Source organism: Cryptomeria japonica, chromosome 7, assembly GCF_030272615.1.
Source record: "Cryptomeria japonica chromosome 7, Sugi_1.0, whole genome shotgun sequence".
NCBI lineage: Eukaryota > Viridiplantae > Streptophyta > Pinopsida > Cupressales > Cupressaceae > Cryptomeria > Cryptomeria japonica.
The window spans coordinates 491,840,863-491,863,640 of record NC_081411.1 but is presented as its reverse complement, the minus strand read 5'-3'; the positions used below and the strand labels follow the sequence as shown (position 1 = coordinate 491,863,640).

Genomic DNA, 22,778 nt, shown 5'->3' with positions numbered 1-22,778 from the left:
GTTTTGCTTGTTGTGGGCGCAAACCGTTAGTTCCAATATGTTCAGTTAGGCATTCTTACCCTAGGCAGGCTCTTTTTTTCCCCCCCACTCACTCGAATGCTTAAGGCCATACCCTATCAGCATCGTCCCTTGAGCACCCTAAGTGCGAAAAAATGTCAAAATTTGATAGGTTGTATCTCTAAATCCGTGGCACCTACGAATGATACGTCTGAACCTACATGGTCATGTGAGGGCCACCTATAATAGCCAGTCTCAAATTTTCAATATTTAGAGTGGTTTTGGTAGGGAAGCGATTTTTTTAGTTGACAAAAAAATGGTCAGATGAATTCAATGAAAAGTTGTCATGGAGCCAAATTCTCGTTCTGCTCGTTGTGGGCACGAACCATTAGTTCCAACATGTCTAGTTAGGAATTCTTACTTTAGGCATGCTCATATTTTTCCCCCCACTTGGTCGAATGCTCAGGGCCATACCCTATCAGCGTCATCCATTGAGTGTCCTAAGTGCGAAAAATTGTCAAAATTTGACAAGTTCTCTCAGAATTTGTGGCACTTGAAAAATGATCCATCTAAACCTACAGGGTCACGTGAGGGCCTCTTAAAATAGCATGTCTTGTATTTTCAAGATTCAGAGTGGTTTCGTAGGTTAGTGATTTTCGGTTGAGAAAAAAATCATGAGATGCATTCAATGAAAAGTTGCCACGTAGTGAAATCATTGTTCGACTCATCGTACGTGTGAACTGTCGGTTCCAACATACATGGTTAGGCATTCTTACCCTACGTATGCTCCTATTTTTCCTCCCTACTTGGTCAAACACTTGGGGCCATACCTTACTGACACTGTCCCTTGAGCGTCGTAAGTGCAAAAAATTGTCAAACAAGCCTATATTAAATGATAATGAGGATGAAAAGGATAAATATATAATAACAAGCCTATATTAAGTTGTAATGAATTTAGTGAAGTATTAATGATCATGATAATCAATATCTACATTTGGTGTAGACACATAATTACCATTACACTTATATGTGACATCCATGAACATACATAAGTGGGTCATACACATAAGATTTTTTAGTCTATGCATGTTTTTTCATCATAATCAATATAACTACACCAATGTACTCATGTGCAAATACATTGAATATCATCAATACAACTACACCAGTGTACTCGTGTACAAATATATTGTATATCATCAATACAACTACACTAGTGTAGTCATGTCAAAATACATTGTATATCATCATAACAAAGTTACATCAATGTACTCATATACAAATACAACATCCCACTTCATGTGCATTTGAAATCCTCACATCCTAAGAGCCAAGCTTTTGTAGAGAAATGCTTGCATATAAATGAAGACCAACATAAGCAATGTGAACAACATTGATGCAAAAATTGTGATGCAATAGTATTGTATATCATCAAAAAGACCTACATTTTAAAGAATTGTTAATCTACACATAAAATACTTGAACATAGAGGTTTTATGATCATTATTTGAAATGAACTGCATGATAAAAAATTAGGAGAAAATAAAAACCTACTACTCAAGTGTGCTTGAAGGGTCATCTCTTTTCTTAAGAGTATCCAATATTGCTTCGTGATCAACACTACTCACTATCCATAGTTCTTTTTTCTTTGGTTTTGCTTGATGCTTCAATGACTTGACATTTGTAGCAATAATAAGGTGCGAATACATGAGAATAATTTTGTGTTTCTCATAGTCTTCAAATGTAGGTATGCCATTCTTTCTAATATTGTATGTTCACAACCAAGTTCCTGCAACAACAATTGAACCTGTAGGATACATTAACCCATCATCATCTATCACCGATTGTGTTAGCTTTTTCTTTCCCTATACACAACATGCCAACCAATAGTATGATCTCTCTTCATTCCCTTATGGTGCAACCACTGCAAAAACATGTCCAGACTGTAGAAGATTTGAAAGACGATCATACTCAATTCAACTTTCCATGTCATCATTTGGTATGGATATTGTTTGAGATAAATGAGTTAGATATTGTGGAACCCATGTATCCACCCACTCACTGGACTCACACTGATCCCAGTCACACTAAACACAACTTTGACAAAAAAAAAGTCAATTCAAATGGTCGATGTACTTACATCTACGCTATGAAAGGAATGCATTTTTGAAAAATCTTTAATCGTTTGACAATCTAATCTGTCTCCCATTATGCCCTACTCAACCAACCAAAAGAATATGTGCACTACTGAATCGAGTGCCCCTCCCTGTGACATTGTTGAAGTACACCAATGAACAATAGAATGTGCATTAGATAATCTTGCACCAGTAATCCTCAGTTGATCCTTAACTAGAGCTCTCTTCAAACATGCACTTGCTCCATCATGCTCCCCCTTCCCATGCCCAACTTAAAAAAAACTCCAAATATGAGGTACACACCTCTCTACATGAATTATAATCAAACAATAAAATATATGAGCATTCTTGAATTGACCCATGCAATTATCTGACCATATGAGATGTCGGTCTATTGAAATACCTTTCTCCTACAAGAACTCAAAAAAATCCTCAAAACAATGTTGCACATACTCGGAGGAGTGAGACCTATCATCACTCATATAAAAATGATACTCCTTGATTATCTTCCTATCCTCTTTTGTACTATCAAGGGCATGTCTATATGTTATGTGAGCAAAAAGAGCAATATGAACTGAATTGTAATACTGATCCTGTACCTCATTTTGTGGTTGCAATGTATAGTTTTCTGCAAAATTGTTGACCAATATAACAATGCCAATTAGGAAAGACTCCTTACACATCATGAACTTTTGATCTAACCAATGAGACCTATGGGTATGCCTTGCATACTTGTAGAAAATATTTTCCTTAAAATCTAAAATTAAATCAACAACACTGACTTCTCTAGAGACCAACTCACATCTAGAACCTTCACCTCCACTCTTCAAAGTATATTTCATTGTCTCATATATATTTTTTTCAACAATATTCTTTCTAAACTTGTGTTTGCTGCCCTCATGAAAAAATGAAACAAACTTTGGCAAGCCACCACATTGTGAGCACTTCTCATTTAAATAATCATTTCTATAGAAAAAGAATCCATCATATTTAGGACATAAAAATGGATCTAGCAAGTCTCTTGATGATCTCAGAAATTGCATTGCACTGCACTCCTGCAACGTATCATTAGTATGCAATTTAGAACAAATATAGCATAAAAGTTCATGGTACATTGGAAACTCCACATGGTATTTTCAACAACAAGTATTACGAATCTTAAGAGGTACACAATAAAATGGTTTCAAATATTCAAAAGCCCTTTGCAATATTTGCAAAGTTGGATGTGTTTCACAGAATATTTTACATACAACATTATTTGGTTTGATTCCAAGAAATGTTTAGGATGCAGTGTGCGGTCTCGATTGCCAATTCTTAACTTTAAAACATCCTTTACATTGGGTGATACTCTAGAATTAGAGTGCCAAAATTGTTGAATTTCCTCCTTCAAATTGTCGGTCAAGTTCTTATGAACATGTGGAAGCCTCCCACCAAAAGCCCATGTGTCATCTTGAAGAGGATCATCGAGTCTTTCTCTTCTTGCAAGTGCTCTATCAAAAGTTTTATGATTTGTGTTCAAATCAACACAAGTTTGTCTCATAAAGTGAGCCTTCCTCAAATGATGGCTTACTAAGGAGGTTATAATTACTCTTTGAGAGGCTCTCTTATCTTTTTCCTTTCTATTCTTTCCAATAGAATTGAGAGCATTAAAAATATTTTTGACAATAAATGAATTTTTCTCCATCTCGTTCATACAAATATTCAATTTGGCTAGCAATGGTCTCATCTTTTGCATCTTTAGCAATTGAATAAAAAGTTGGCATTTCTTAGTCAATGTCTTATTGCTAAAATATTGGTTGAAAATTTGTGTATCCTACAATCGAACGATTCATGTTGACCTCTTTCCTTCAAGATTGTCAATAATGTTCTCATCAATTTCAAGTAACCATTTTGGGGTTCTTGAAGGTCTTGAATTTGGAATTTCTCTTTCATCCATGGGAGAGTCTTCATTTCTCATGTAATTGTTGGATATTGTTGAGAAGTTTGCTGGAATAATGTTTTGTCATTGATGTCAACATATTCTTTTGTGTATTCCAATGTTGTCGTCAAATTAAATGAGTTGGTTTGGTTGGTGTGTTGTAGATGAGTTGTTGCAGTTTACTGGGTTGTAAGATACTTATCTCTAGTTGATTCAGAAAAAGTTTCAGAGGTTTGCACGGTGATTTGATCGAGTTGTGTGATATGGTATTATGGTTGATATTTATTGTTCGTGTTATTGAGTATTCTAGATTTTGCTCCACATTGCTCCAGAATTGCAATATCTTGGTTTGCAGATTTGGTAGAGTGTTTAGGATGTTCAGGTATGTCCTGAATTCAGATGGTTCTTGATTTGGAGGTCCATAAGTGAATCTTTCACTTTGTTAGTCAGTTGAGTTGATGTTCTTGAGGTTCGGTATAATGATGATGAAGATTCTAGTAAGTAATGATGTTGTGGTTTTTTCTGTGGTGATTCACATTGCTTATGGATGCTTCTAGATCATGTTCTATTTGTGTTGTTGGTCTGCATTGATTGTTGTGCACATTATTGATCATTTTCTTGATCTGGTGGTGTTCTTCATGTTATGAAACATTCATGATGATTGTAGTATGTTGTGGATGTTCGAGGCATAATTCTTTGAGGTGTTTCTTGCATGCGGTGTTGGTTTTGGTCTAGACTATGTCTTAGCTGACATTGTTTTGGTCTGCATGTGTTGTTTTAGCATGTGAGGTTATTGTTTTATAATTTGTATTAAGGTTTTAGCCGACCTTGAAATATAGGTTGATGAATCGTATAAATGTATATAATATTCATTTGAGAGATGTATCTGTGTATGCAAACATTGATTTGATCTTTCAGTAGCAGAGGAGAAGTGTGAAAGAGTGTGAAGAAGTGTGGAATGTGGAAGAGTAGAGTTTGAGTATATGTGCTTAGCTATAATTGTAACCTAGCATGAGAAGATGCTATTTTATTAGTTCATGATTCTCCGGGTGTAATCAGAATGTTTTTGCAAGACAGTGAGACTTCCCAAGGGTTGTAGCCCTTCTTGTTTTGTGATTTGAGTAGTGAGCTCTAGGCAGTGTGCTTGAATGCATGTTCATTCCCCATTGTAATATTTCACTTACTCCTAATAGGGTATTATCTCATTGTGGGTAGGTTCCCACCATGGTTTTTCCCTTAACCGGGTTTTCCACATCAAAAATCTTAGTGTTATGTATTATTGATGTGGTGTTGATTTGTTCTTTCACTGCTAATTATCAAATCTGAATTTGTGTTTAAGTTAAGTAAAGTTTGTGAGCAAATTGATTCACCCCCTCCTCTCAGTTTACTGCATTGTTGCTAACAGTAATTCGGTGTTACATAATGTTCACTTGGTTGAAAAATTCCACCTTCAATGTTAAAATTTCCCAAATTTTCACCTCTAGTGTCAACTCCCAAATTTTCACCTTCAGTGTTAATACCCAAATTTTCACCTTCATTGTGAATTCCCACATTTTCACTTTCAATTCCCACAATTTCATTCCTAAATTCAATATCATGTTTAACCTTTTCAATTTCTATTTGAACATTGTCATTCCCAATTCAAATATCATGTTCAACATTTCCAATATGAAAATCTACATTTTCAATAACTTGCTCAACATTTTCAAATTCAATTTCCTCTTCACTTGAAGTAACATTTGCAAAGGCTTCACCAATATTTGACATACCTTGTCTTCTCCTCCTATTACCTTCTCTATCTCTTTGTATATATTCTTCAATTTTCTCAAAGATTTCTTTTACGTTTATGCTTTCGATGACTGTTGCTCCCTATTATACCTCCACAAAGATGCTCTAAAATGATTGTCAATGACAAATTTGTCTAAAATAATCTCAAAAAAGCTGAATTTTTTTACTGTATGTCTGAGAATCCATATTTGTTTCCTGCAACACGAATGTAGGGACCATTGGAATGCACAAAATGTCCCACAATCCTATTTTGCATTGTTCACATATCAAATATCTAATACCTAGACATATTTTTTATATCTTCACCAAAATTTCCATTGGTGCCCAATATTTGAACGTTGGCGCCCAAATGTAGAGAAATTGGATATCGAATATATATTTGATATCCAATTTCTTTACATATAGGAATAGTGAGAGAGAGAGAGATAGAGAGAGAGAAGGGGAGAGAGAGATAGAGAGAGATAAGGGGAGATATATATATATATATATATATATATATATATATATATATAGAGAGAGAGAGAGAGAGAGAGAGGACCCCTTTTAACATCCTAGTAAAGAAAATGACCCCTTATGACACCATAAGACCCCTTAGCAAAATATGATGTCCTAATGGGTCATATGGTATCCTAAGGGGTCATATGGTTTAACATATGTGTGGGCCCTTAAGACCCCATATGACCCCTAACAATACCATATGACCCCGAACAACACCATATGAACCCTTAGGACACCATACGACCCCTTTTAACATCCTAGTACATGAAATGACCCCTTCTGACACCATATGACCCCTTAGGACAATATGATGTCCTAATGGGTCATATGGTGTCATAAGGGGTCATATGGTGTTATAACACGTGTGGGCCCTTAGAAACCCATATGAACCCTAACGATACCCTATGACCCCTTAAGACACCATATGGCCCCTCATACACCATATGACCCCCTAGGACCATATGATGTCCATATGGTGTCCTAAGGGGTCGCATGGTGTTCTAACATGTGTGGGCCCTTAGGACCCCATATGACCCCTAATGACACCATATGACCCCACATGACCCCTTTTAATATCCTTGTATACCATATGACCCCTTATGACACCATATGACCCCTTAGGACAATATGGTGTCCTAAGGGGTCATATGGTGTAATGCCCACCAGAATACCCTAGAGAAATAAAGAAACTAACACATTAATGGAGATAAAAAAAATTTAATGATTTTGATGCAACACATATCATCATCCATAAATTACAATCATTATCATATAATCGTTATAAACATGAATCATAACACATAAAACTATTTACGCAAGTGGAATAACATAACATTTCTATCATCTCCCTAGGGAAACTCAATGCCATTACTTATACTACCAACATAAGCAATAACAATCTACTCATTTGTATTACAACATTTAAGATATTCATTAACAATGTAATACACTTAATTCCTATCTTTCAGGTTATGCAACTTACTATCTTTTATCCCAACATGATAAGCTATACTTCCAATGCAACCCAATCCATATTCCTTAAGTTCATTTATTAACCAATTCCAAAAGTTCTAAATCCCCTTGTACATTTATTCCACTATAGTAAACACATATCCTTTTACTAAGATTACCTAGATGCAAACTATATATGATTCCTTTCTATCCATTTCAATTAACCACAATAATAATTCCTTTACAAACATCCAATAACATTAATATACTCCATTTAAAGATAAATCCATCAATCTGTCTAATGACATGATTCCATTTCTTCACAAGAAGAAATGCATAATGCATCTCAATATTCATTTCTACAATCATATGCAATGTTCTGAGGCAACATCCACTATAACAAATACATGATCTATACATCAAGAGCATAGCCCTTCTAAAACATAATCTCATCTACATCTTTACATGATAAATACATTACTAATATCATAATATCAATTACATCCATCTATTACAATAACCATTCATAAGCTGCAATAAAGAAGAATCCACAACCATGCATGAAGAATCCAAGAAGACATCCCAATGGAAGAAGGCATTGAAACAACCCGATCATGTGGAAACAAAGGAACCAGCCCCCATGCCAGGAGATGACATGAGGTCCCAACATACACTCTAGACCTAAGCTGACACCTAACAACCAAAGAGACTCAAAAAATCAAGTACTTCAACAATACATAAACATAATTCAATCACAAATATAAACTCCTAGAGGTGTACCAACCAATCAAGATATAAGCGTAAATCAAGAAAAGGACACATGTAGGAGAGGAGTGTCATCACATGCTATCCTCCAAAACATAAAATCATTGCTTTGAAAGGCATAATCCTGATAGACATGTGGAGCCATCTCAACCTATGAGAGAATCAAGGGAGATTGACTTGCCATCACAATGGCCTTCCCAATCTTATCCTAAAACATCCTCCCTAGGATCAAGTCTTGGGGCTCATAACTATTAATTATCTTGATTAGACGAATCCTAAATACCCAACGCATCAAATTAATTATTAATGTTATCACTTGTTTACAATTAAAAAAACTTCCAATGTTCCCTGGTTGTCTAGACCTTAAGAATCCTTACAAGGAACCTCTTAGTAGCCTATCTCTCATGACCCAAGTCATCACATGAAAGTCCACTCGCCTAAAATGTTCCCAAAACAACAATAACAACATGGAGGCTCAAAACAACATCCAAAAGAATCCATAACAACACATAAGAAGACATAGCCATCAATGTCAATCAAGAGACTCAATGTGAGATAATGAATCAAAAGCCATCTCATGGGCAAGCAAAATCTGCCATAAAAATGAAGTAATCCTCAATAGCAAGGCTTATCAACTCGCCGAAGCAAAGCAATAAAATAAACCTCACAACATGGCTTATCAACATGTTGGATAAGCATTAAACCTCTACGACAAGGTATATCAACTCGTCGGAGCATAAAACCACAATAGAACATCAAATCTAAAAGCGCACAATACAAGAAAACATCAAAAACCTCAATACAAGCCTTTGTTACAAGGACAGATCCGGAAAAATCATTCAAAAAGACCAAAACTGGAAAAATCATCTAAACCAGGCAGTTGTGCGCATATGCAAAATAGATTAGCGTATTTGCCAAATAAAATCACGCATTTGCAAAGAGTTTTAGATCATCTGTAATTAATTAGTGCATTCATTAAATGTTTTAGCGCATATGTTAAAAAGAATCACGCATATGTCAAATACTTTAGTGCATTTTTGTTTTCGTGCATTTGTTACACAATTTCACGCATTTGTTAAAACTCACAAAAATGAAAAGATAAACTTACGAAAACAAAATAAAATCAAAGGGGCTATCATATCATCTAAAAATACACTTAATGGAAATTCCCAAAACTAAGGAAATGACTAAAATAATCAAAATGATCAAGCATAAACATATAAAAGAGGAATCACAAAACATAGCGCTTTTGAATCCCGACATTGCCTTTCATGGAGAGTACTATGAGCTTGATAATATTCCAAACAAGATCACAACCAAAATAAACACTAAACTATAGTCCCAAAATGATATGAACTCCTTATACATATAGACAAATCCTCTGAGACATGGCTCTCCTGGCAAAGCCCAACTGGAGCAAGTCTCAGAGAACAAAAGAACTTCTCCCAAAATCTCCAAAACCATAAAAATACACTCAACAAAAAGAACCAAATCTAGATTCCACACAATAAATTACACACAGAGAGCCCAAAGTAATCATAGAGCCAAAATTTCCTAACTGACCATCCACGATTGCACACAGTAGTGTGCAAATATCATTTTCCAAAAACTATTACCCTAAAAACCATATATTATAAATTCATGTGAAATATTATTTAAGCCCAAACTTAATAAACTATAGAAAATATATTTCCCATGCTCTAGGAAAACAATATTTTTTGCAGACACAAAGAAAACAATAATTAAAAATAAAATACAAAAGTAAGATTCTCCAACTTGGAAATTGAAGTGATGGAAAGAGAAATATGAAGAAGTGAAACATTCCAAGCCAAATCCAAGCTCCAAAATTTTAACCAAAATTATCAGTAAGCCAAGTAAATTCTCCAGATGGTAATCCAACAAAATGCATAGGCTACCATTTAAATAGAAAAACATTCAAAACATAGCCTCAATGTCGGCCAATGAAAATAATCCAAAAACCAATAAATCTTACCTACCCATCCTGGGTAAGTGCACCAAGATGGTAAATAGAAAAGTGGCCACATGCAAAAATAAAATAAAAAAATTCATAATCCGTGCATGTTTTGGAAACTCAAAAACGTGCTAGGCTTGGTAACACCAAGCCTAGACAAAAACAATTAAAACAACAAAAAGTTCCTCAAAACCCGTACGGGTTTTGAAGAACATTATATTTTATAATAAAAAAATCAAAAGTTCCTCAAAACTCGTACGGGTTTTGAGGAACATTATATTTTATAATAACAAATCAAAAGTTCCTCAAAACCCGTATGGGTTTTGAGGAACATTATATTTTTTAGAAACCTGTAGGTGCAGAACTAGGAACCAAATTGAGTGTGTGTGTGTGTGTGTGTGTGAGAGAGAGAGAGAGAGAGAGAGAGAGAGAGAGAGAGAGAGAGAGAGAGAGAGAGAGAGAGAGAGAGAATAGGAGATAGGAAGAGAGGGAGAGGATAGGATAAGGAGAGGGGGAGGGAGAGAGAGGGGGAGAGAGAGGAGATTGGTTGAGAGGGAGAGGGAGGGCGAATATGAGGAGAAAAGGATAAAGAGAGGGAGAGGGAGAGGGAGAGAGAGAGAGAGAGAGAGAGAGAGAGAGAGAGAGAGAGAGAGAGAGAGAGAGAGTAAGAGAGAGAATAGGAGATAGGAAGAGGGAGAGAATAGGATAAGGAGAGGGTGAGGGAGAGAGAGGGGGAGAGAGAGGAGATTGGTTGAGAGGGAGAGGGAGGGCGAATATGAGGAGAAAAGGATAAAGAGAGAGAGAGAGTAGAAAAAGGAGAGAGAGACAAAGACATAGAGAGACAGAGAGAGAGAATTGTTAAACACAATGTACCATTGAGGGGGGGTGAATAAGTGGTTCCTAAATTCTTTTCCCTTTTTAAAACAAACTTAGAATATCGGTTATTATCCTAAGCACTAAACAGTCAAACCGGTAAGAAAAATGAGCATACCAAAAGAGAAAAACACACAAATACAACCCACAACACCAGATGTATGAGGAAAACCCAATATGAGAAAAACCTCGGTGAGAAATTCTACTAGAGGCTACTGCTCCAATCCAACCTCACAAGTGAAATAATGAATTACAAAGATTTAGGGCACCAAGCCAAGGAGAACCAACCCCTGCACCAAGCTCCAACTTGGTGATGTATATTTAAATACAATTTTGATATAGTTATAGCTTCTAGTTGCAAACGAGTTCTGCAACACTTGATCAAATAGATTTCTACCGGTTAACAGTCTTCTCTTCTTCACTGGATCTCACACTGTCAGTTATCAGATTACTCTCTCTGATTCTTGACCTCTCTTCTTTCTCTCTTAGTCTCATGAACCACTATCTCACACTTGGATGCCTTCTTAATCAATCACACCTCACCAGTTAGCTTAACTGTTAGACCTACAATAGTTTACTGGTACTCTTTCTTTGCCCGTTAAACCCTCTCACTGGTTTGCCTGCTAACTCACTCTGCAACTTTATTAGAATAAATTCTAAGGAAGATCCTTCTCTATGCTCAAGCTCTCTTCACCCTCCTTCTTCACATCAAGCATCAATCATTTTTTGTCTCGAGCTCATATATTATAATCTTGGATTCCCGCCTAAAACCACATTCAAACAATGTCATGTTAGGTTTTTCCTTCTCCAACTCAAACCAAATACGATTTGATTCGATCTAATTTTCTAGGGATATGATCTTCATGACATCGATCAACACCAGCAAATATTTGCATTCCAATGTGCATTTTCTAAATCTGGAGGTCTGCACCATGATTTTCTTCTTTTCTCTGTCATACACCATTAATGGCTTTGCTATTTTCCTTCAACAAACGGGTACGAAGATCAAATCTTCTTGCAAGATCAAATCAATCATTTGCCATCTTGCTTTCCTGGAGCCACAATCCTCTAGCATCCCCCATGACTTGCGGGTTCTTCATAAAAGTCGACCTGCTTGCTAACTTGTTACATCGATGGACACTCCACAAACCTATGCAATATGACCACCTGGCATCCAGTTGTCATGCTTGTCGACATCCACCTCTTCTTGGATTTCTATGTTGGTTTGACATTCTTTGTTGACCAAGGTTGACTACCAGCTCAGTTCACCTTACTGGTATGACCAACAAACATCCTTTGTACTGGCAACACATCCTCTTGATAATTCACCTTTCCTTCTGGTATGTCTTCATGCCATCCTCTTTTTTCTGCTCACCGGGTGTTATTGTGATTCTTTTAACATTCCACCTGTTCATCAAAAACAAATAGCCAACCTTCATCCCAGTTTGTGCCTTACTGGTAATCCTTCTTTATCGGTCAGATGACACAATTAATGTGTACCGATAGCCTTCCTTTTGTCTACTCACTCACATGTGCATGCCATCATATGTCTTTCTCTTCTTATACCGGTCACCACTTCTTACTTATCGATGACCTTGCCAAACCAGTTGACATCAATGACAACTTAATGTCAATAATGCCAACAAGAATAGGGTCAAGAGAGGGGGAGGGGGAGAGAGAGAATAGGATAAGATAATTAGAGGGAGAGGGAGCGGGGGGGAGAGGGAGAGGGAGAGGGAGGGGTAGAGAAAGAGAGAGAAGGGGGAGAGGGTGAGAATAGGATAGGATAACGAGAGAGAGAGAGAGAGAGAGAGAGAGAGAGAGAGAGAGAGTGAGAGAGAGAGAGAGAGAGAGAGAGAGAGAGAGAGAGATGAGTTAGAGAGAGAACGAGAAGGAGAAAAGGGTGAGAGACTCGGCAGAGAGAGAAGTGTGAGGGGGAGAGAGATGAGATAGAACTCAAGGAGGATAATTAGGGCTCAGAACAGACAGAGACGGTGATGGGGGGAGGAAGACAAGAGAGAGAGGAAAAGAAGAGAGACATGCATGTATACAAACATATATGCATATATCTATATAGATATATGTATATATAATTATAGATATGTATATATACATACATAAACACATATTATATATGTATGTCTATACATATGTGTAGTAAATGCTAAGTTTACAAGCATACATTGTTATGTTTTCATAACCCGTATGGGTTTTGTGAAACACAAAATAATGGTTTTAGTTCTACATAACCCATATGGGTTATGTAGAACTGTGAATAATACTTTTTGCTTTTCAAAACCCGTGCGGGTTATGGAGAAATGTGAATAGTACTTTCTATTTTTCAAAACCCGTGTGGGTTTTGGATTGGTAAGAGGGTTGGAAAACAACCCTAAGGCTTGCAAGCCCATTTCCCCCCCATTTTTGTCCCTTTAAATGTTTTTTCATCTTCCAACATGATTTCTCGACTTTGTACTTTGTCGTCATCAGGTTTACAAATGATCAAGTGGGTATCTCTAAAATTACCACCATAATCTCATAAGTCTTCTCAGTTTTTTGACCATACAAATTTTTCTATTTTTGGACAACATTACCATAGTAAACTTTAATTTTTTTTACTAGTGCCTTGGCAGCCCTCACAAACATATGTATACCATTTTTTTAATAAATTTTGATATACTTGACCAAATTTAAAATAAATTACATATTGTTGTTTTACACTAGATTCTATACACTTTTAAAAAAAAAAGTTTTTATTTTTGATTATTTTGATGCAAGTTATGCCCACCGCACGAACATGTACCAAATTTTCAGGATGCGATCACTTCCAAAAACCATAAAAAAAATACTCAACGAAAAATTACAAAAAAATACACAACTTATAGATCTCACTCTTGCCGATCATCCTACCAAAAGGTTTTGCAAAATACTAAATCTAGCTATATATTTTGTGCAGCGCATGAAAACAATTATGTTATGTTTTTCTGAAAAAATTAGGAACAATTCTTCGTGCGTGAGAGGTTTGACCCTCTTAATCTCATCCAATTTTTAAAAACTTTAGTAGTTTATAAACTATATTCAGAGAACTACAGTTCTTATTCTTTTCTCAACTCGTAGTTTTTAGTGCATGACCTTCAAATATCTCTTTGAAGTTCAGGTTTACCTGTTTTCAGAAGAAAAAAAATGTGGCCACTTATACCCCCCTTTTTGTTCATCATCTTGGTGCACTTACCCTCCTCATATACTATTTTATTTTTCCAATACATATTTAATCAATAATGATTAACGATAGGTAGGAAATATAATAAAGCTTATTTGCCAAGTAACAAGAGAATATTAATAAAATAATATAAAGTGTTAGTCACCATATGGATAAATAATAACCATGCCCAATTAAATAGCCAAGGGCTATTAATTAAAATAAAGCCAATTAAATAAATAAATAATTAAATACAAACAACCAAAATATAAATAAATAAATAAAAACCATTAATAGAATATTAATCAACACTAAAATATAAAAGCAACATTAAACAATAAATAAATGAATAAATATTTAAACAATAAATACCAAATAAACAATAAATCAACAATTAATAAATTAGCACTAAATCAAAAATAAATAAATAATCAAATTAAATTATAATAATTCATCAATTAGATAAATAAATAAATAAACAACTACATACTCACAAACCAACAAGAACCACACCTCACTGACTAACATGGCGAATCATGCCAAGACAACTGACAACCCAAGATAGACATCTTAAACCTAGAGTATATGAAGGGAACTTGTGCCATCTCCGACAACTTGTCATTGGGATTTAAGACACGCTCAAACCTGTGAATCTAGGTGGAGTCGATGTCTGGTACCTACAAATCCTGCATCTACAAAGCCACAATACAACATATACAAATATATCATAGACAAGCAAGTGATAGAGAATCACAACACCACATCATGCTCGCAATGAGTGATGTGACATCGTCCCTATCACGAAGATAGTCATAGAACACACATACACATCATAATTCCAATCATCACATATAATCATGAAATGGGGTTAGTATAATCCAAATGCCATCAAATCCATAAGCAATATAATCCATCCAACCTAGTAAAACATATAGGATCCATCAACATATGTCCATCATATAGCATGATCATAAATAGAAAATATCATCAACCACATAGGTCATCAAGTAGCATATGTCCATATAGTATCTAGCATCATCATAAACATTTGAAATATAAAATAGAGTCATAGTCCTAATCCAAAACATCATAAATAAATCTAGAGAAGTCTATCATGCATGAAACAAAAGACAAGTCAAGGAGGGACACTACATATGGTGTTCTAACACATGTGTGGGCCCTTAGTACCCCATATGACCCCTAACGACACTATATGACCCCTTAGGAGACCATATGACCCCTGACGACACCATATGACCCCTTTTAACATCCTAGTACATGACATGACCCCTTATGTCACCATATAACCCCTTAGGACAATATGATATCCTAATGGGTCATATGGTGTCGTTAGGGGTCATATGGTGTCCTAAGGGGTCATATGTTGTTCTAATGCATGTGTGGGCCCTTAGTACCCCATATGACTCGTAACAACAACATCTGACCCCTTAGGACACCATATGACCCCTTTTAACATCCTAGTACATGACATGATCCCTTTGACACCATATGACCCTTTAGGATAATATGATGTCCTAATGGGTCATATGGTGTCATAAGGGGTCATATGGTGTCCTAAAGGGTCATATGACCCCTAACGATACGATATGATCCCTTAGGACACCATATGGCCCCTCAAGAAACTATATGACCCCTTAGGACCATATGATATCCATATGGTGTACTAAGGGGTCATGTGGTGTTTTAACACGTGTGGGCCCTTAGGACACCATATGTGTTAGAATCAGAGATCACTGAGAGGGGGGGGTGAATCAGTGATCTGCCAGAAATTAAATACAAAAACTCATTCTTTATCCACCGGTTAGCAATGCACAACAGAAAGGAACATAAATAAGCAACAAATACACCACATATCCACAACACCAAAATTTTTACGTGGAAACCCAGAAAGGGAAAAACCACGGTGGGGCTGGAACCCACAATATTCATATACTATGGCTAGGAGTACATAAATATTACATAAATGGGGAATGCACTTGCATTCAGCCTCATTGCCTAGAGCTCACCGCTCAACTACAATTGCTTGGAAGGATACAACCCTCAAGGAAGTCTCACTGACTTACAATTTGATTACAATGAGGATATAAATAAAATGAACTCTCAAGCAACATCTGATATTGCAAGAATGAGTTCTGGTTAAGTACTGAATCTCTGACTGGCTTCACTCTGCTAAATACTTTGTTTATGTCTTAGTCAGCTACCAGATTGTCTGTAAACCAATTATGCACGTGAAACTATGCTCAATCGCACCAAAACTGATCGCAACAATACTAATACATCGAAAATCAATCACCAATTCGATCTTATATATTTGGTCTTACAACAAAAGTAATCTCCTTCAAGTCAGCTTCAAGAAGTGTAATGTGTAGCTCCAAGTCGACTTCAATCTTGAACAAAAAATAGCATTGGACCAAAAGATTATAATCACACGCTTCCTAAGGATCTTTCCATTCACCAAGAACATGAGATCAACCACCAAAGTCACCGCAATTATCATAAATCATTTCAGACCAAAATAATACTAAGATGCCCCGTTCTACCAGTTAACTCCAGCTTCTAGATAGGATGAATCATGACCACTAGATCGAATCACAAAGAAGATTTACCATCAATGACAACCCTAGACCATAAATCAAGAATTGGAAGTCGTCGAATGAGTGTCAATTGCCAACAATCTCCCCCTTTGGCATTGATGGCAGCACCTTTGAAAAATGTCTAAGTGTTGAAACTTGTGAAACCTATACGCTAGATGAAAAATAATGAAATAATTCTAAGACTCCCCTTAGATCAACAATCCAAAAATCTGCATCACTAAACTATACACTCCATACATACAAGTAGCCTATACATTTTTCACCTCATTTCTCCCCCTTTGACAACAATGCCAAAGATGGGGTGTGCACCAAAATTGCCTATACATATATAAACATTCACCGAATGATCAAATCTATACATGCTTGAGTATATCTGCATATGTCATCTTAAGGAACCCAAGATATGTGTTCCATCTTGCCTACAACTTCTCCAAAATTGAAACAAAACCATTCAAAACATAAGCATGAAATTCTATAGCTGCAATCTCAGTATGAGTCTCATGAGACATTTTTTGAGTGTAGTCCATCTTATGATACACTAAGGTGTCCAATTGAGGACCAATTAGGTTCTGGAGTTCACCTGTCCACCTAACCATTCTCTCCTTCTTCTCAAAATTCCTAATCTGCTCCATAATAGTCAAAATTTGGCCTTCAATACTACCGGTTAAGTTAGATGTAGGATCATAAGCTTGATAAATCTGAGTTAATTGTCCTCTACAATTATCTATTTGTTTGTCTATCTCAGTAGTAAAATTGGTCAAACTTAGACAAGACTTATAAATTTTGCCACCTTCCCCTAAGGCCTCATCAATTAGTTTTAGTTACTTTTTAAGTTGGGCCTTATCACTACTGATCATTTGCAAAAAGGTTTGAAATTAGTATCTTTAAATTTCTCCATAGCCTGCCTAGATGATGCCTTGGTCAAAGTATCAAAATGAGTGGATATATGGTCTATTAAGTTCTGAAGCTTACCGGATGAACTGGTATTTGCATCAAGTTGTAGTTTCGGTACCACCTATTCCAAAACTTTAACTGATTTATCGATAAGTCTCTTATCTTCTGATTCTGATTGTGCTAACTCTTGACTAGCTTGTTCTTGGAGAGCAACAACAACAACAATCATTCTCTATCAGAGACATCTGATCAAATGGTTTATCAAAACTGATATTAAACTATGGAAAGCTCCCTTGGCTTTGAATTTTTGATGTGTCAAATATTGCCATAAGAATCAGAGTTTCCATTGCCCTACTCTTTCTTTTATCCAGTTTCTCCTATTTTTCCTCTACCTTTCTCTCAACCTCAACCTATCCAGATTTGTCTTCTTTGGGTGCCTCTTGTGCAGTGGTATCACCACTTGGTGCACCAACCTCTTCCCCAGATGATTTATCATTCACCTCAATAGGCTCGACTTCAACAGAATCCAAAACTTGTTGCTCTGCAACATCCTGAGTGTCTTCCTCTTTATTTACATCAGTTACCGAAGAATTTTCTGACTAAGTGGCTTCATTTTGTGAAATCGTTTCTACTAGTTGGTTCTTAGTGAGAAACTTCTTCCAGATTGCATTGGTTTATCTCCTTATTACTTCAACTCTTCCAACCATCAGGCTATTTACTTTGTGCTTGCTCCTAAATTCCTTTTTATTTGCTAACACAATTAATCTGTCAATTTCCTCAATAGTGACATAGGTGCACTGATCGACCAGTTCACTCTCCTTTATTTCTCTATCCATTTGGCTAGAAGATTTTCTCCTAGCATCAATTAAACTGTACAAGTCTTTTGGAAGATATTTTCTAATTCAATCAATGCTTTACTAAATACACCCATGTACAAAAATACAACTTCCTCAATCTGCCTCTTATCCTTATAATCCATATTCCCATAGTATACAAAAATATTCTTCATCTTTAATAATTTCATCAATTAATTATTGAATAGACAGTGGAGGTGTAATCTGATACTCTGTTTGGAGGTCCTCATCTTACTAGATTCTATAGCCTCATCCAGGTCTGATTTTTTCTTCTTTCCTTGCTTGGGCTTGCTTGTTGGTACAAGATTAGACCTTGATTTCTTCTCCTTCTTCTCTTTCCTCTCGGCACTGGATTGGGGTTTCTGAATAACCCTAGCAAACTCTCCTTTCTTTGGAGCCTTAGGAATGTCTGCATCTGATTCAGTTTTAAATTGTATCGGAGAAACTGCTACATACTCTCTTTGGGGTTTCTGCTTCTTCCTCTGAACACCTTTACCCTTTGCAGAAGAATCAAAGGATTTTGCTTCAATAGGAGGTGTCTTCACTGGAGTGGGAGAAGACCCTGTCACCTTTACTTTAACTGGAGTAGGTGTAGTCTTTTGTTCCTTCTCTTTCTCAATTGCATCCCTAGTAGCTCTTGCAACTCTGACCTTCTCACGAGGGTGACCTTCTTCAACAAGGATTTCCTCCACAATCTTTGTAACTTTTATTTTCCTTGCCGGTTCGGTGAACTTGGTGTGCAACTCCATTGATTTCTCTTGGCAAGTTCCCAACCTTTCTTCTTTGGTGTCTACTAGAGCATTTAGCAAGTGTTGTGCGTAGGCATCCAAAGTGGTTTCATCAACCTCATAGCCCATAGGCATTATCCACACTATCCAGGGTTGAACCGCTTCCATAAGAAATTCATCTTTGTTCACCATAAAGCAAATTGACCCCTCATATTTCTTCACAATTTCCTTGGGGATTCTAACTCTATTTCATTTTGTCCTGAAAAGTCTTGAATAATTCCCACAAAGTAGCATTTTGATTGTCCTTGTTGCCAAGTCTGTCAAGCCCTTGCTTTATTTGTTGGGCCACCAGTTTGTCAAAAGCCCACTGCACTCTGTCAGTTCTGGGGATCTGATTCATGAAGTAAAGCGCCAGATAGATAACCAAGGAACCAAATTTGAAGACATGATTTTTGTCTTGCTTATTCTTCTTCAAATTAATCATCAATTCCTCCAACAAAAACCTACACAGGTCATAATGAGCATCTTATTTGACCATCTGATAGGATGCATGGATGGAAGTGCCAGATACAGAATTTGGTCGGTTAGACTGGTACACTTTGTAACCAATTACCATCACAACAAAATTGATATCATCCTCCTTGATTGTGCTGATTTTCATTGAACACCCATAAAACTTTGCACTAGTTGATTTGTTGACTGTAGGGTTTGTAACTTTGTGTAACCTTGTCTTGTCACCGGTTTGATTCAAACAAGTTACCGCCCTAATGGCATCTGAAGTAATCTTGTATGGTTAGTCTAGCCATATAAATTCAGTATGGATTTTGCTCAATACATACCTCACCCATTCATTTTTATCAAACGACGAAAAGTTCACAAACTGAGTGAAACCCTTTCTCTATAACTGCACAAATTCTAGCTTGGGGTTGCCGATTTCATCCATAATGCTATCGGTATACATGTCCAAAATGTCTTCATTATCGGTTTCCTCAATCTGGCAGTGAATGTAGGCTCATATATCATCAATGTGTAAAAATCCGTGCGGAATGAAAGAGAAAGCTCCAACCGGGTCAACTTCCATAGATTTGTAGGGGTGCTTCTTGAACATAGGATGGGTCCTATCCTTGACCTCAACAACTTGTGGAGTAGCAATGGAGGACGAGGATGCCATTTCAATTTTTTCAGAAAACCAAACTAAAAAATTCTCTTCAAAAAATACCTTAGGTGACTGTCGGATGCCCTAGATCACTCGTCGGATCGCTTTTAGCTCACTGATCGCCTGAAAGCGTTTAGCTCGAAAACACTATTCATAAAGTGAAGAATGAATCTCGTATTTGAACTTTTAAATTTGTAAACCCTAATGTCACTTTGAAATAAATGTACCTCAGATATCCAACCAGATGCCCTAATTAACTACCGGATGCCAAAATCAGCCATCATCATCCCAGATATCAACTGAAATTTGATTCCTGCCATCTGTAATCCATCGACTACAAATCTCATCAAGGGGTACTACAATATTTGTATGAGTTTTCCTCCCCTAAGGCCAAAAGCCCTAGTTACTGGATGAAGATTTTGCACCAGATTCTGGTACAAATCCATTATTTGCCTTAGATTCATCCTTCTTTACCCACATCTTCTTATGTTGATCTCTAATCTCATCAACCTTTTGCTTTCCCTTTTCATCTGATTTGTTCTTTTCTGTCGGAGAACTCTTTTTTCTTCTACAATACTTTGCAATGTCACCGGTTTTGTCGCATGCTCTGCAAACAACATTATTCTGCATAGGTCTGAAGTTCATCTGATTTGGTCTTGTCCTACACTGATTAGAGATATGTCCAAACATTCCACAAGAATATCATCTCTTATTTTGAAAGTTATTCATTACTTTTCTACACATATTTTACTTATGTCCAAAATTATTGCATATGAAACATTGACCGATAAAGGTAGGAACATTATTCATGTTGTTCACCATTCCATTATTCATCCTACTTCTACATTGACTTGCCATATGACCACTTGTTACAATCTTGGGTTGTCATTGCACCAAAAGATCAACCTATCAATGCCTAATAAAACCACTAGACTTATAGAATCCACAGGAGGCTGTTAAACCATGTCATGAATCCCTGCGAGGGATACTGGCCCACTTCTGACAATCCCCCTCCCAGTGTCACTCACCGTAGCCTACGTGATTCGAACCCATGACCAAGCTCTGATACCAATTGTTAGAATCAAATATCACTGAGAGGGGGGATGAATCAGTGATCTTCCAGAAATTAAATCCATAAACTTATTCTTTATCCACCGGTTAGCAATGCACAACAAAAAGGAACATAAACAAGCAACAAATAAACCACAGATCCACAACACCGAAATTTTTACGTGGAAACCCAGAAAGGGAAAAACCACAGTGAGGATGGAACCTAAAATATTTATATACTATGGCTAGGAGTACAAAAATATTACATAGATGGGGAATGCACTTGCATTCAGGCTCACTGCCTAGAGCTCACTGCTCAATTACAGTTGTCCGAAAGGTTACAACCCTCAGGGAAGTCTCACTGACTTACAATTTGATTACAATGAGGAAATACAATGAAATGAACTCTTAAGTAGCATCTGATAATGCAAGAATGAGTTCTAGTTAAGCACTGAATCTCTGACTGTCTTCGCTCTGCTAAGTACTCCGTTTCTATCTCAGTCAGCTACCGGATTGTTTGTGATGAGCTAAAATAATAGCTCTTTTATTTCTATGACTGATAAGTTTTTCCTATGTTTTAAGTTGCATATTGGGACAATGCTAAAGTCATGTGATGTATCAGAGTTTTGATTATGTGCATTTTGAATGATAGCCAAACTTGTTGAACCTTGTATTGTTTTGACTTAATATTCCTATAGCTATGCGGATTATTATGGTAATATCATGCATGGATGTATAAATGTTGTGATTAATAGAAACATATATATATATATATATATATATATATATATATATATATATATATATATATATATGTATATATATATATATTTATATATATATATATATATATGTATATATATATATATATTTATATACATATATATACACATATATATATATATGGATATATATATATACATATATATACATACATACATATATACATATATATACATACATAAATATATACATATATATACATACATATATATATGTATGTATATATATGTATGTATGTATATATATATGTATAGATACATATACATACATACATACATATATATATATATATATATATATATATATATATATATATATATATATATATATATATATATGCTTGTATGTTCTAACCTTTAATGCAGAAGTAAATAAGTTGCTGCAGAAGCGATTGTGTTAAGCCAGATGGAGAATCACACCATGCAAATAGTTGGAGACATTTTGGGGTGGTTGAGAATTTAAAATAGTGGAGAAGATGGTGTTCAAGTGAAGTGGCAAAGGAATAGCGAGAAAGTTCCAGACACATGTATGGTTGTCTCCAGCAAACATTAATCTAGTTAAAAACTGCCATGCTATATTCTTGGTTGCGTGTTAGTAAAGTCCCA

At 36.0% G+C, this 22,778-nt stretch overlaps 1 protein-coding gene across 1 annotated transcript; it reads right to left on the bottom strand.

Moving 5' to 3' along the window:
- Nucleotides 1–18,012: 18,012 nt before the first annotated feature.
- LOC131065702 (uncharacterized) lies at nucleotides 18,013–19,319 on the bottom strand. The gene is made up of 2 exons (XM_058000289.1): nucleotides 18,692–19,319; nucleotides 18,013–18,167 (listed from the first exon to the last, which is right to left on the bottom strand). Exons 1-2 carry the CDS (start codon nucleotides 19,317–19,319, stop codon nucleotides 18,013–18,015), a joined length of 783 nt encoding a protein of 260 aa, XP_057856272.1.
- Nucleotides 19,320–22,778: the final 3,459 nt, after the last annotated feature.